At 49.8% G+C, this 16,058-nt stretch overlaps 3 protein-coding genes across 3 annotated transcripts; 2 read left to right on the top strand and 1 right to left on the bottom strand.

Moving 5' to 3' along the window:
* Positions 1–26: 26 nt before the first annotated feature.
* On the bottom strand, positions 27–2,883 carry BO87DRAFT_396402 (short-chain dehydrogenase/reductase; the record flags this gene model as incomplete). Its single annotated transcript, XM_025625245.1, has 4 exons — positions 27–804; positions 878–1,091; positions 1,214–1,325; positions 1,909–2,883. The coding sequence occupies 4 exons, from the start codon at positions 2,881–2,883 to the stop codon at positions 27–29; spliced, it is 2,079 nt and encodes a 692-aa protein (XP_025480712.1).
* Positions 2,884–3,115: 232 nt separating this feature from the next.
* On the top strand, positions 3,116–4,951 carry BO87DRAFT_415426 (uncharacterized protein; the record flags this gene model as incomplete). The annotated part of the gene is made up of 7 exons (XM_025626688.1): positions 3,116–3,308; positions 3,360–4,061; positions 4,332–4,375; positions 4,409–4,421; positions 4,462–4,481; positions 4,651–4,851; positions 4,898–4,951. The coding sequence occupies exons 1-7, from the start codon at positions 3,233–3,235 to the stop codon at positions 4,949–4,951; spliced, it is 1,110 nt and encodes a 369-aa protein (XP_025480711.1). The 5' UTR covers positions 3,116–3,232.
* Positions 4,952–12,403: 7,452 nt separating this feature from the next.
* On the top strand, positions 12,404–14,496 carry sclB (putative C6 transcription factor). The gene is made up of 2 exons (XM_025624878.1): positions 12,404–13,187; positions 13,324–14,496. The coding sequence occupies exons 1-2, from the start codon at positions 12,543–12,545 to the stop codon at positions 14,323–14,325; spliced, it is 1,647 nt and encodes a 548-aa protein (XP_025480710.1). The 5' UTR covers positions 12,404–12,542; the 3' UTR covers positions 14,326–14,496.
* Positions 14,497–16,058: the final 1,562 nt, after the last annotated feature.

Genomic DNA, 16,058 nt, shown 5'->3' with positions numbered 1-16,058 from the left:
ATATACTGGCATGATGTGATGTAGACTTAGACACCGATTTTGGAGCATCCTAGCACTCCGGTCTCCTCATCCCATCTTTCGTCTTTCTTTCCCTCCTGTCTTGATGGTTTCGTCTGATATACTCCTGGGTTCCCCACCCCTATGCATCCCGGCACTCCCATATCTTCATCCCATCTATCATCTTCTTCCTCTTTCTCTTCCTGTCCCGCTTCTTTCTCCTGATACTTCCCTATACTCCCAACGCCAACACACCCCATCACCCCTGTCTGCTCATCCCACCTCTCCTCGTCTTCCTTGTCCTCTCTCTCTCCCGGTTTCCCTTGTTCCTGAGCACCCCTCATACTCTGACCCCCAATACCAACACACCCCAACACCCCCTCCTCCTCATCCACCCTCTCTTCCTTCTTCATCATATCCTCCTCTTTCTTCCTCCTAATAACCTCCTCATACTCCCCAATATCCCTCACCCCCTCGGGCATCCCATTAACTCCCAACCCCTGCTCCCGCATCAACTTCTCCCTCAACACCATCGCCCTCTTCCACGACTCCCTCCCCTCCATCCGTTCCTGCCACGCCTTGACCCACGGATACGGGCCCAGAATATCATGATCATCATCAGACGGAATCAACATCCCCAACTGACAATTCCACGGCAGGAAAGCCAAATCCACATAAGTGCATTTCTCGCCCACTAGCCACGTTTTCCCCGTAAGGATGGTGTTGAGCACTGATAGAATACGGTGCACTTCGGTCTGGTAGCGAGTTATGGCGGTGGGGAGTTTTTCGGGGGAGAGGGTGGAGAACCTGTACACAATTAACAACGCATTTATTAGGGTATGAAAATGGGTGATTGTGGGGAAAGAGGGGGTGGGTGTACCATCCACATTGCCCATAATATGGTCCTTGTCCACTCATTTGGAATTGGAGATATTGGTTTAGAAGATGTTTCTCGGGGATGTTGGTTGGTGGGAAGGAGAGTTTGTGGGTGGGGTCGTAGCGGTCGATTAGGTATTGAATTATGGCGCCGGATTCCCAGAGGGTGAAGGGGTGGTTAGGATTAGTGGGGGAGGGGGTGTTGGGGTCTTGGATTGCTGTATATATATTAGTTATTTGGTTAGTTAAATCTATACTATCGTGGTGTTGTGGTACTTGGTGGTTGCCGTGAGGGGGATATAGTGTGGGTAATAGTGAGGGGACGATGGATGGAACATACCCGGTACACGGCCATTGGGGTTAATGTTAATGAATGGGGGTCTCTTGACGTCTTCGAAGCCGAAGGAGTTGATTTTGTAGGGGATGTTGAGTTCTTCCAGGATGACGATGACCTAATAGTACCCTATTAGTTAGGGAATGGTATGTGTTTGGTGGTGTGGGGGACTGACCTTCCATGGATTGGGACCGGAAGCTATACATAAGAAAAAGAATCATATTGTTAGTATATCAGGGTAGTAGATAATATTGGTGGATGGAACGTACGGGTTATCCAGACGGTAATGGGCTTCATGTTCGTCATGGTGAGAGTCTCAGTGGTAGTGAGTGTAGAATATGTGTAGTTAGTATGAGGGGAAAAGAAAAAAGCAGGGAGTAGACAGCTTTATGTACATTCGCTGACTCTGACATGATGAGGCTGTAGCCTGATGATCGAAGGATGATTAGCGTGTGGCTGAGTATACTAGTAGTATTTACTAAAAGAGGAATGGGGTGAGCTGACTGTGTTTGGGGGCCGTTTCTTGATTGTCGGGAGACTGTCAGATGATTACTATATCATCTCGTATATATACTCGATCATAAGTGTAAAGATTGGAAAAGTGGAGTGATTGATTGCGATGCTACAATTAATTATCGTAAACAACTAAAACAACAGCATAATAACTGCAAAAATAAACACATCTAATCATGCAATCCCACCATCTCCAACGAATCTCTCCACAACCGCTCCTCTCCCTCCGGCCAATACGTATAACTCACAATCGACCTCCCAACATGCCCATCATACTCTCCATCCTCTGCCTCCGCACAATCAGCCAGATACTTCCCCCCTTTACCCTCCCACTCTCTCCCCACAGCAGCCCACAGTGTAGTGGCAGCACCCTGCTCCGTACTCTTCGCAACCCTACCCACCGTCTCATCAGTCAACAACGCCTGAATCTGCTCCTCCGAAAGATACCTCCCCAACCCAGTAGCAATAATCCCAGGATGCAAACTCAACCCATGTAGCCCCTGCCCTCCATACAGCCGCTCGATCTCACTCGCCGTATAGATATTCGCCGTCTTGGACTGTCCGTATGCAACCAACGGATCATATCCCCCCTTCTGGAAATGATAATTATCCGCTTCGTTAATCCCATGCACACGATGTCCTGAACTCGAGACTAGAACTACCCGTGAATGGAACTCGGGAGTACTCCCCGCCAGCAGGGCCGGCTTGAGCAGATTGAACAGAAGGAAGTGGGCGAGGTGGTTCGTTGCGAACTGCATCTCGTATCCATCCTCTGTGAGCTGAAGGTCCGGCACAGCCATGACCCCCGCGTTGCCGATGAGGATGTTCACTTTATTTGTCTTGGACAGGATGAGCTTTGCGGCCAGTCGCACGCTGGCTAGCGAGGCTTGATCCATCTGCACCAGCTCCATGGTCTCCGGCTGGAAGATGTCGCCTAGGGCTGTGCGCGCTTTGGTCAGGTCCCGGGCTGTTAGGTACAGCGTTGCGCCGGTGGCAGCGAGGGCGCGGACAGTCTCGACTCCTAGGCCGGAGGAGACACCCGTCACGACGGCGACTTTGCCTTTGAGTTGATCTTGCATGTTGCTGTCTTGGACGATTTGAAGGGCTGTGGGTCGGGCATCACCCGGGCCCTTGGGGGTGGCGTGGACGGCAGAGTAAGACATTTTGGATGATATGAGAAGATGAGGGTGCAATGAATGTTTGATGATAATACTGCATTTTGATTGAGAACAACAGCATATTTATATCGTTTTCTGCAGGTTGACAATAATGCAGAAAGAGAAATCTACATCAATCCAGGCAGAAGTAATGGCTGACATTATTGCCTATTTAGGTTAGCTCGACGGGGTCATCATCTGGCTTCATCTTCCTTTGACTTCATGGCTGACCGTTATTGCCTTTTTGGATCTAGTCGGCTCGTGATATATACAAAGAGAGAAGATCCAGGAGCATCTACAGACTTCTTGGATATTGGAAATCCCTCACCAGCTGACAAATTTACCTATCTCGACAATGCCGTCATGTACACCCGCAGACGAGAAACGGCAGCGCAAGAAGCTCCAGAACCGAGTAAACCAGCGAGCGCGTCGTGAGTATTCCTCAATCCAATACAATACATCAAACTAACAATCCCCTTCAGGTCTGCGCCTCAAAAGCAACCACCAGCAACACAAGGACCAACCCACCCGTCCATATAGCGTCCACCGCTGGCGAGTCTCAGAACACGAGGCATCATCACCATCAACCTCACTAACCGAATACCACTCACACACCCTCCCCCAAACACAATCACAAACACCCATTGAACCCTCCATACCCACCTCCTCATTCACCACAAGTATCCCCCCGGACCACCTCCTCCACCTAATAACCCACAACGTCTTCCGCGCCCTCTACACCAACAAAACCCTCCTCTACAACCACTCCACAGCCCTCCTGCCCGGCCCAACCCCCAACTCATCCATCCACCTCATCCACGAAGGCCTCATCTTCCCCATTTACGCCACCACCATCCCCAACACCTGTCCCTCTCCTATCCCCGCATCCCTCTTCCCCACACCCTCCCAACGAACCCTCACCCACTACTCGTGGATAGATCTCGTGCCGTGGCCGCGGATGCGCGAGAATCTGATTCGGTGGGAGATGTGCTTTGATCATGGGGAGTTCGTGAAGGATTTGGTGGGGGGGTATGTTATGGAGGGGTGGGAGTTGTTTGATGGTTTGAAGGGGCAGGATGTAAATGGGAGGATTGGAGGAAGGGTGGTGGTTGAGGTTGATGATGATGATGGTGAGGTTACGGGAAATGCGAGGAATGGGTGGATTGTTTGGGGTGAGCCGCATTGTAAGGAGAGTTGGGAGGTGACGCCGGGGTTTTTGAGGAAGTGGGGGTGGGTGGTTGAGGGGTGTGTGGAGGAGGTGGTGAGGTGGAGTAATTATTGGAGGGTCGGGAGGGGGGAGGGGGAGATTAGGGTTGTTTCTACTTAGTTTGTGGTGGTGGTGGTGGTGGTTGGGTGTAGGAGGTATATTGATATTGGTTGTGGAGTGTATTAGGGATGAGGGTATAGTTGTAGTGGAGTGTATAGTGAAGTGGTAGGTATACTTGGAGTATTAGGGTATATCATTGAGTGTATATCAATGGCATATTATGTGTTCATAGTATGCCTATAACATAAGTCAATTAGGTACTAGTCTACTGAGAAAGGTAATTAATGTACTAGACCAATGGGATTGATAACTCCTAGTCAACACCTCATACCTCCTAGTAAGTCTACGCTCTAGCTGAAAGACTAGTAGTCGAGTGATGCTAACCAAGCCCTGAGGGATACCCAATATCAGAAAGATATATCATGAGTAAAGCATGAATCAACGGGAATGCCAGTAGAATAACCCCCACCAACAAAGACAGATATTTGGCTTGGATACGCTGGTAGGGAGTGCAGACCAACGTAGAACAAACACTGTATCTGATGATTATTGGTTTACGCCTGACACTGGAATTGAAGTATCTATCTAGAAAGCTTTCGATGATCAACTATACTGGGCTGATTGAGCATCTGTGGCATAATACTACTGGGGAGTACATCACAATGGGCTCTCTTGCTAGTAGTGCAGCTCACAACTGGGCTCAGTCAGTGCGTTGAACTAGCAGAGGTAACCCGCACTGTTATATTTCAGTAGGTGGTCATTGCGAAACAGACTGGTGTTATGAAAGAGTCAATTGACTTGGCATAATAATAGTGAGTCCAGGTATGATGATCTCTATCGATTGACATATCTGCTGACAGACTATACTAAGTTGGCAGATACACAGCTAGTACTTCAGCAGTATCAGTGCAGATCAGTCGCAATTACAATGGGCTGATGTCGAAGCCTCATATCAGGCCGTTATAGAACAGCCATACTCACTGGCCGTCTGTTGATGATCTACCCTGCTTCAGACGGAGTATTCACCCCGTAGCAGGGCACGGGCCAGGGAGATAGGGAGCTTTTAAGTGCCGTCTGATATGCAGACATGGAAGGATTTACCTCCGTTGTCAATAATTGACTGCCCCTTCCATCGCTGGTGGAGCGAGCAATGGCGCTCTTCACGGACCGTTCCGATAAGGGATCGCTTTGACTGACCCAAAGGAGAAAAAGTTGAAATAGCGTTTAGGAAGCGGAATGCCCAAAGTTAAAGGAGCGGACACTTTGAAGTCAGACTGGGTAACTCACAATAATACTCGTCATATCCTCACCGACACTCTGCTGAATTTGCCATTATCGGACGTGCTCAACATCAACGCCCCATGCAGATGACTGGTCACTCCGTAACGCAGCACAGGCTGCCCGCCTCAACGTCCGTCATGCAGCCATGTCGCTCGCAAAATCTGGCCTCCCGGTAGACTGGATAAGTGCCACTGCCAAGGCTGAAGTCAACGCGGTCACCGTGTATCGCTCCGTCAAAGATTGTCAAAGTTTTCCTACGCAACTGCTGACTCGCGCAGACAATCACGTCCGTCCAGCTCGCAGTTTTCGATAGTGAGGTGCCGCTCCTAGCTGGCGTACTTCATACGCAGCACTAACTTGCCCTCACTGGGGCTGTCACGGGGCGCGTAGCGACAGCACGTTCCACAGCAGCCACACTGAGCGCATGAGATACCATGTACAGCCGCCATGATGATGCATTCATACTCGCCACGTCGATATCGTTGGGAGGACTTAACCCGTTGGCATGCTCGAGATCACGCAACCCACCGTGCCAGCAACGAGGCTAGACTGATTGGTTCTCTTCTCCGAAGCATCGTAAGCCGGGACCAAGAGAAGTACATGGTCATTCCGAAGTCGTGTCGCTGCAATCCGCGTTACGGTGGCTCTTTCACTCGGTCCGCTCAAAGCGCCGTCAACACGTACGGAGTACGCACTCCCGACGCCCAATACCTCGGTGAAGAGCGAGTGTCCATCGAATGGCGGATCGTATTGTCTGGCTCGACTAGATCTTGCGTCAGTTGTTTATGTACGTTGTTATCGTTGGCAATGTGGCAATCCCCCCTTACCTTTTTTTTCCAAAATCTTGAATTGGTCGTAGATTATACCACACGCAAGCTGTGTGAAGCGCAGAAAAAGTGATCGCCGTGATCTGAGGATTCTTCACAGCGATACGGGTATTCAGATTGAACTATCACGCAACACTGCTGTGCTGTTACCATATCCGCGCGCCTAGACGGAGATCGAATAAAATCCAAGAGATGTACAATGTAGCCCAATCCCAAGGAATGGAACAGAAAAGATACGTATCACGATGTCCCATGACTCGGGTCGGGTTGGCAAGAAGCAGTTATATCCGAGGCGTTGCAGAGACAACTCTAGGCGTCTGCTGTGATCATTGCCCCTCGTGTCGCTCTGCGCAAACCAAGCATGGCTAGGGCCCTCTCGGGAAGACCCTTCTCGGAAAATTAATTCATATCCTTGTGTAGCCCGGACACGTACTAGCAGTTGTTGTGTGAGGTCGGATGTGCAACCAGACTGATCGCCATATGAAGCGATGGTCAACACCGGTGATTTTTGGATTAGCTTTTCCGTGTCTGAGCTTCTCGGCTTTCCTTCTCCGCTCTAGTCTCTGGTTTAGTGTGTGTTCCGTCCGTTGATGTCTTAAGATGATCCGCCATGAGTCAGGCGGTCACATCGAAGTGGGTGACCAGAGAGTAGAAGGCATTTTCAGCCGAGTTGTCTGAGCAAATGAGGACTGCAGTCGGATACAGGTCCAGCATCAACTCCCGCTCAACTCCAGCATCGATATAGATAGATCGATAGCGGGCGTGATAAGTATCTAGCTATCATTAGAGCCGAGTTAGTATCGGTGCGGCGTCAGTAGTCCGAGCGATAGTCTGTTTGAGCCTCGAGCAGATGACAAATAATGGACGCCAATCGTTGCCTCGTCAGGCACTGCGTGTTTCCCAATAGGGTTGGTGTGGCCTCGGCCAAGCTAAGCCCCAATGGGGAAATGGCAGATCTGCTTCCTTCGCTGTTTTCAGCTCAACACTAACACTCAAGTCTACTAGCAATTGGAACAATCCCATTGCGTGGAGACTCTCCCATCGTAATCTCGTACGGGTGGGTGAAAGCCCGAGCATTCGCCAGTATTACCTCTCCGGGGGAACGCGGGGATCGTGATTATAGTGGCAGACTAAGCTATCTCTCCGTACGCGTCCAGCCTGCATGGTGCATGGTGCATCATCCTTCATGGCTTTGCCCCTTGCCCCATTGAGTCTAAGGATGGGGACGCGGTCGCTTGAACTATTGGCAGTCATCGGCCCCTAATGAGCAGATCCATCGTGCTGGCAGCTTCCCTTCCAGCGAGAAACAGCCAGAACCGAACCGCCCGTCTGTCCTAGCGCGTAATTTCAGTGGATTAGGATAGTTAGGCTGTACAATCAAATCCCTTGCGGGCATCCCGCATACTAAAAAGTATGTGCCATTACTGCCAACCAACTGCCATAGCCGCCCCCGATCAATGCGTCTGTGCTATGTCTTTTTGCTGAGGACGGAGGATGGATTAGGGGGATCATCTCTCATCTAAAATGATTTCCGGTCCCAATTTTTGTCTCCGAGCTCGGATTGATCCATGATGGAGCTTGGGAGGGGCTAGGGACGGTGCTGTCATATGGTAGCCCAAAACGTTAACCTGAGAAATTCCCCGCAAGTGGCTCCCGTGGACCGGCCCCAAAATTGTATCGTGACTCGGTATTAAAAAGGTCTCCAGATAACATTCCCGCTGGGTCAGTCCAGGCCAACCCAAAGGAGTAATTGCAACAATTAGACCTGAAGAAAAAGGGGGCGGCAACCAGACAAGAGAAGGGAAAGAAAAAGGAAAGCAAATGAAAATCCCATTGTGGGTGATACACCAGCCTGCTAACGCTTCATGGCATATGCCATGGGGGAAAACCGTTGTCGAAAAAAGCCATCCAAAGTGGTTCCTCTTGCTTCGCCCACGCGCCTTGTTCCGTGTTCTGTGCTCGGCGAATCCAGGTGGATCTTTCCGTTCATCCCAAGGGTCAGATCATCCGAGGGGGCCATTCAACCTTTTTTGCCCATCACCGACACTGGGGCCCCCCTGCAAAATTTCCGGCGCTCAGGTGATTGAACCATTGAGGTACACGGTCGTTCCACGGGCCAGGGCGCTGTTGCTGCAGCCACATCTTGTTTGGAAGCAAGCATCACCGTGGTTTATTCGCATGTCCCGGACAATAAGGACGCGTTGGATGAGAGCTCGACATTGTGGCTGGACATTGTGTGTGGGATCTGCCTCCCCCTGTTCGTGCTTCTCACCACCATGCAGTGTAGTCTAGACCGACGCTTCCGCGCTCTAGTATGCTTGAAGTGACAGCCTAATGGCAAGAGCGGTTAGAGCATTCTTGCATCCCAACGCGGACTTTCTACTTCTCAGCCACCAATGCCGGTGTTTATCACGCTTAACCAATTTTTATGTTGGAACTGAATCATGATCAACCATAGGTTTGCCGGGGTTTGGCCTGCAGGGCCCCAAGAGCCGACCGGCCGAATCCATCCAGTCCGGCGCTGGCATAATGTGGCACATACATTCCTGAACTGGCACACACCCGTTAATCCACTCCGTATTAACGCTGCGTGGGTGGGACCCAGCATAACCTATTGCAGAAACCACACGGAGAATTGCGGGCTCTCAGTCCAGTGGTTCGGGCTATTGAGCTGGCGTCTATTCATTGAAGCCCCAACATGTAGCACAATCCTACTGTCCAACCCCGATTAAGGAGCTTGGAACCCCCCAAGGAGGCTCCCTCAGAGGCCTCGCGAGGCATTACATTGGTCATGTCTTCATAGCGTTCTTCATCCCTTGCACGGCACGCGAACGGTCAGCCATGTGAGTGACAACACGTCGATTTGATATCAGCTATGCACCTCGCAGGCGTACTCGAGCCCTAGCAAAAGAAACATGGCGTCCGATGACCGGGACTAGACTCCAGTGCCGGCTGCAGTGCGGCTATTTTATCGTTGTCCTGTTGGCCCTGGAAGGGAATGGGGTTGCCTTGAAGCGCGATTTCCGGCACACGCCTGACCGGAGTATATACCAACCTTGATCTCAGGAGGGGAAGAGAACGACGTAAGCAGGTGAATAAAAGCAGATAAACCGATATTATTGGTGCATATTGGCCCCCAATTATGAGACGCGCATCCCAAAAATACAGTATGAGGGGAAGCAGAATAATACTAGAGGAGACTTGCAAGAGGAGGAAGTGGGGGAAAAGAAAGCAGGCAAAGTGAGAAACATCATCACTGGAGAGATTCCGAGATGACCACGTTCTTTTCTCTCTTTTAAACCCAGTTCATACTCCAAATTTTCAGTTGGGATCTAAACACACAGTGACTGTTGGATCTTGGTTCTTCCTTTCCTGGAAGAAGAGGGAAAGGGGAGAAGAGAAGGAAGACGACCGCCCCCCTCTCCAACGAAAAAGAAAAGAATCAAGACTACGGAATACTGCTACTTACTAGGTAGCGTAAAACCACCCCCATCAAGCCAAACAGTATGGAAAGACCGAGACTTGGGCGCTCTCACCAGTCTAGCAGGATCAGGACATCATCCATTCTCCTTAGTCTTATCCTGAATCACGGGGGGTGAGGGGGGAGGAGGGTGGGATGGGTACACAGGGAAAATACACAGAGAAATACACACACCGTCACCTTTTGGGTTTTACCCGCCCAATGCAATTGATGAACAAGCCTTAAATCCTGGCAGCGCAGTTGTTCATTCTCCGTCGTCATTCGGTAGCGCGTGTCAAACTGGGGACGGAATGTAGTCCAGTTCCCTCCCCTCCCAATTCTACCGAGCGGACTATTGGCAATGGGCGCCGCGGGCGGGCGTCCATGTCGATCCGTGGCTCCCCCCTTCGCCTTGCTTCCGGGCTCGCTGATTGGCACTAAACATGGAGGAAATAGTAAGGACGAGAAGGGGAAATACAAATCAGAGTAAATTGTGTGAATAAGAAAAATAATATAGATATGGATAAATAAAATAGAATAAAATAAAATCAAACTGAAACGAAGTAAGAAATAAATGACTAGACGAAAAGGGGGAAATAAAATTATAGAAGAGGCGCAAAAGGGAAAGGTAGGAAAAATGGAAGAAAAAGAAAAGAGTCGATCTTCCTCTTTACTGGCCGGTGTTCGTCCCAATCCCAGTGCCAGTTCCAGTTCCAGCTTCCCCTCTTCCTTTTTCTCCTCCTCCTTCTCCCCATCTGGGATTTGTTTTTACCCTTTTTAGGTGGGTGTCACTGACAGCGGCATCCAGTCCCAATGGCCCATCTTATGCAAGCCACTGCTTCTGATCCAGCAGGCCGGACAGGACCAGCAAACCCTTCACTTCCTCGGCGGGAACTCCTGCTCAGCGAACAGGAAGGAAAAGATGGTCTCCATACCATAAGACACTGAACAGTTAGAAGATCACCCAATGATAATTAATGATCAGGCTAGGATGATCAGGGGGGACAGAAGAATTAAAAAAAAAAATATCAACTAAGAATGGAAGAACATCCTCCCAGCTAAATCTCAACCAGCACAGGACAGTTGACTGGAGAAGTAAGATACAGTACTCCATAGTCATTCAGTCATTCATCACCAGGTTGGTGGGAACCCATCGAAGCCGGAACCCCCCATCCCCTCTTCCTTCCGGAGCATTGATATCACTCGTTTCTCCGAACCTCACTAATCTCCATACTCACATATTTCCAAACTCGACGGAGCCTGAGATACATTTACCCCATTTAAGATCTACTACCATGATGGAGATCAGGTCTATCGGCTGCTAGTCGGGGTTGCACTGGCCACCACTTTATCCACTTCTGATTTCCCACTACGGCCGGTCGACCAAGCAAACAAGGCTTTCTCCTTCTTTCTCTCTCCCTTTCAGGGTGAATTACTTACTTTCTGCGTTGAGGTATAAGCCTTGTCACAAGCTGCGGGCAATGACGCAGAAGAGGGGGGCCACTAATCTTTTATCACATTTTCTCCATTATTCTTTTTAAATCTTTTTTTTTTTTTTTGGATTTTTTTTTTTTTTCCATTTTATGCCTTTCTTCGATGAGGCCCACGTCTCGGGGGAACTAGACCGCCCAGCCGGGTTCCTTCGCTCTGTTCCCCTTGGAATCGCCAACTGCCTTGGCCGTTGACGACTTGTACTTCTGCGCCGTCGGGTCCCAGCAAAAACCTCCTATTAGTGAATGTTTCCCCTTTCCAATTCGATCATTCGGAATTTGCCCCCATTTTGTAATATTCTATTTTGACCCATCTTTAATTTGATTCTTTTATTTATTTTATTTTACCTTATTTTATATATTCAATTTCTGACATCTCTTCCCTCTGTGTGTTGGTAACAGACTGTGAGATCCCATCGGGATTTTACGCCTCACTTTCCGGTATAGTTCACCGTTCCCGCGATTTTGGCTGTTCGGGAGGGTTGGGCCAGTTCATACTTCTTACCTCTCAACTGAATTATTCAGAAAAACCTTATCCGGGCAAACAGAAAAAAGGCAAAAATGATACGAGATTATTGAAGAGGGAATTAACAAAGAAGAAAAAAAAAACCATTATTTTCCTTGGAGAGGAAAGAGGGGGAAAAGATGGACAGGAAAACTGAGTAAGTCAGAAAAGGAAAAGGAAAATAATAAATAGCGAAGAAATCATAAAAAGAAACAAATTCAAGAAAGGGAAAAAAAAAAGAAATAGAATAGAATAAAATAAAAAAAAAGAATTAAGCCCTACACGCTCATCGGTGTACTGAAAGGTAAGGTACGCCCAAATGGTGTAATTTATTTGCATCTAACTTGGTTCTTCTTGCTGCTGCTTCTTGTCTGGCTGCTGGCTTTTTGCTTTCTTGAATTATTGCTTTTTTTGTTTTCGCCCATGACCATTCCGTGCATTTTCCCTGGGCCCCAGTGATCGCCCACCATGCTGCAATAAATCATCCCAGGATGGGGACCATCGAAGCTATGGAAAACTGCTGTCACGATCTGGCTTCCCTCTGCTGATCGACGCATCCTAGTTTCTGACTCCTCCAATAGTGATCCTTAACTGACTGATTATAAGCTCCCTGTGCTCCTCCCGGACCTGCAAGCGTGAGGTTTCAATGATGACTGGCAACTGAACAACACACCGCAACCCAACGATAGTACTATACGAACTCAAGAATCAAAAAGGGCCCTGAGGACCAGATACTATGTTGCCTACTTTAAGATCCGAACCAGATTGCCTTCCACTCTTGTGAACCCATCATCCCCCCAGTGATTCCATTGTCAACGGGACCAAGGTTTACCAGATGCAATCATTAGTCCTTCCTCCTTCTTCCTTCATCGCTACAGAGTTTGGACACCCCAGGTTTGATCCGGGCCCGGAGCGGCTGCCGTTGAATTTGCCTCGGTCGACAAATGCTCGTCGATATCCCCCGCGGGATCTGCCTCTCCCTCGCTCTATGTCCGGTTCGGTTCCAGCAGACGACCCGCTGGACACTTCTGGACCCGTCAGGCGCCCTGGACATCCAGAGCTGCCTCAAGCCGCGACAACCGTGACCGCTGCAACCTCCGTATCCGCGGGGTTGTCGGGACCGGCCCTGCCTCCAGGACCTGCTGGCGCCGTCACCACTCACGAGTCTGTGACCCAACGTGTGGCCCCGGCCTCAGCCGACGAAGTGCTGCGACAACCCTTTTCGGTGGGCGACGCCTTCGCCTCATCGCGGCTTCCACCATCGCTGGTAGGCCAGGGCATCCCACAAGCCACGCCAACAGCTTATGCGCAACCCTCCTTTGGAACGTCCCCTCCCGGTACAACGGCTCGGGCCTTGCCGCAAAAGCCCACTCGACGCACCAAAGCCCATGTTGCATCAGCATGCGTGAATTGTAAGAAGAAGCACCTGGGGTGCGATCCGGCACGGCCATGTCGAAGATGCGTTCTGTCAGGGAAAGAAGTGAGTATTATCATATCTCTTTAGTCGCTGGCCTATCTGTATTTGAAGGGATAGCATTGAACCTCTGGATGCCCCCAAGAAAAGGCAGCGGATTCATTCGCACTGCTATTTTATGATCTTTTACTGACATGAGCAGGCCACCTGTGTTGATGTTACGCACAAGAAGCGAGGAAGGCCGCCATTGAAGGCGGAAGAAGCATCGCTCAGAACCTATGCAGCTCATATGGACAATCGAGCGACACAGGGAGACCAGCACGGCCCCCAATCAAGACGGACCCTCCACAGAGCTACATCTTCGCGTGAGATTCGCCCCATGACAGATCTTCAGATGCCCGGGGCGCAGACGGGCGCCATGGCCATGAGAGCGTCGGCTGGACATCCACAGAGATGGGCCGCTCCCGTATACTCTCAGGCCATAGACCCGTCAATAATGCAGAGGAGTGTTGGGCACAGACGGTTTTCTTCCTCTGGCTCTGCACAGTCCATAACGGCGGCTTCTCCACCCGGGTATGTCCCGATGCCTGTTGGATACAACCCTACATTGGGAGCGGGACGGATGCCCATGGGCATGGGAAGACCACTATCATCTTACACACATCAAGGCATGAATCCTACTACCACGCCGCCCCAGTATCAACAGTCCTTTGTTCCAATTTCGCCCTATCCAGAAAGCGCCCGGATGTCGAATCGGATGCCAATGGGAGAATCTCCCATGTCGAGAGATCCACGGGAAGGCTATTTGGAATCGCCAGTAAGGCTTCCTCCCATTTACCCTCCCACGATGGGAACACCGGCCTCGGCGTCGCAAGGGCATCGCCTGAGCGATCCGTATCCAGGAGCTTGGTCGCCGCGGACGCGAGAAGAGTTTCTCCAGCAGGAGCACCGGCAACAAATGCCTTCGCATGGTTTCATTGACCCACTGTCGCCTAGCAGTCAAATGCGACACGCCGCATCTGACATGGGGTGTGGGGAGCCCGTCCCTCGGCAGCTAGGACCTGCGTCAACTTCAGAGAGACACGCAATGCACATGTCGCTTGTACCCCCCTCCGACGACCCATCAACGAACGAGGCGGACACCGAGGGCAACAGACCAGCCAAGCGGCGCAAAATGGCCTTGGATGACATGGTGAACGACTAAGTTGTTGTTCTTCGCATTATACCTCCTACCCACCAAGGTTCCGATCGAGATATGCACACCCCATTCTTTTCTAATCGCTTGAGGAGCTACGCTGTCCTTGAAGCATTGAGGCTTGTAGCAGGAACTACGAAGATAACGATCTTAATGTGCACTTTCCTTTGTGTCATGTGTGCTCAATCTCGATCGCTAACCTATTGGCTCCCTCCCCCACATCTACTCACATCAATTTCCTTTGTCTCATACACCGTGCATACAATCTCCCATTTTTTTTGTTTTCTTTTTTGGAACAAAAAGTACATGACCCGTCGATCTACGTTCACCATTTTCCTTTGTCAAATATTGTCACATCGCATGGATACAGGCATCGCTTCCTTCTTTATTTCTTGATCTGTTGCTGCATAGCGTGCATCTGTCTTTCTTTAACCATATACCTTGGGGGTTTTTGAATGTTTTGGTCATCGTCATAGAAGGCGTTCGGTGGAGTCCAAACATCACATCATCATCATCATCGGATTGATGCTTCATTACTAAGTATTTGTTGGGGGCAAAGGGGAAGGAGGAAAACTAATTGGATGTATTAATAATTTGCGGGCGATGCCGTCTACACTCGGCACTGAAGCTGCAGGGCAGATACCACAGTACAGGTCATGACTGTGAAAACACTGAGATTTCATTTGAAGTTTAACTCGTCAAGCCGATTGCTTACTGTAGACGTAACATTGCATTCCAGGGCCAAGTTCTCATGCCATGATGACGGCCAACTGTTCGTTCGGAGATGGAATCCTTCCCCACCAGTCTCCTCCCTGGAAATAATCTTCACGGGAAGTATACAGTGAGTACCGTACAGATCCTTCCCCTGAATGGCCGGAGATGCCAACTTAGAGTTCTCTTTCCGAGAGCCATGAGCCCAATCAGAAAGGAGGTTCAGGCAAGGAGGCGCGATTTCCCAGATAATGAAATCACTGAAGAAGTTTTGCGATTCGATTCATCCCCATACATATCTGCCAAATGATGCAAAATGAAGCATATCCGACCGCCACACTCCATGGCTGAGGTTCACAGTAGGGTTGCACAGTGTGCTACAGTCGCGAGACCAATAACCTATAAGAACAAGGCATGACCGAGTGGGTTCGTCTGCAGAAACTTGGTTGAGAATGTCGATTGGAGCAAGACGAAGTAAGGACGTGGCATGTTAGTTGAAGGTCTAGATCATCCGCTACTTCCAGTACTACTACTCGCTAAATAATCTTTCCCTATCGCCATCACGGGACCGGGAAGGCGGTTCTGTTCCACCTTTCGGTAACTTTATTTTCCTTTTGGTTGAAGTTGAAGAATCCGTTTATTCCATACTTGAGGTAATGCGTCATTCGTGATATCTCCGATGATCATGATATGGTCGGGCTGCAGAAGGTGGATTGTTCGATGGCTGCGATTCTGTGACCAAATGGGTTCTCTACCGCTTGTCATCTGCACGCGTCTTGCGGAACAATTCGGTTACGCCGTGCTTAACTTCTCACTGATACTTGTTTAGGACGTCGAATCTACTAACTGATCTATGTTTGGAGACTATTATTCTTCTATCTACGTAAGTTCAGGTTTCTGTTGGTCTGGCTTCTAAGCCAGGCTCCCGAGCTTCAGGGACCGTGCGGTAGTCCAGGCCCAACAATCCATGTCGCACTTGTATATTATAGGCTAAGAAGCCTATGACGACGTCCAGTCTTTGTCTGTTTGGA

Source organism: Aspergillus neoniger (genome assembly GCF_003184625.1).
Source record: "Aspergillus neoniger CBS 115656 unplaced genomic scaffold BO87scaffold_13, whole genome shotgun sequence".
NCBI classification, from domain to species: domain Eukaryota; kingdom Fungi; phylum Ascomycota; class Eurotiomycetes; order Eurotiales; family Aspergillaceae; genus Aspergillus; species Aspergillus neoniger.
This window is presented reverse-complemented; position numbering and strand designations above follow the sequence as displayed.

Coding starts and splice junctions, on each gene's coding strand:
- sclB (XM_025624878.1), top strand. CDS start 12,543: ATGCAATCATTAGTCCTTCCTCCTTCTTCCTTCATCGCTACAGAGTTT. Junction 13,188..13,323: donor GCGTTCTGTCAGGGAAAGAA/GTGAGTATTATC, acceptor TGACATGAGCAG/GCCACCTGTGTTGATGTTAC.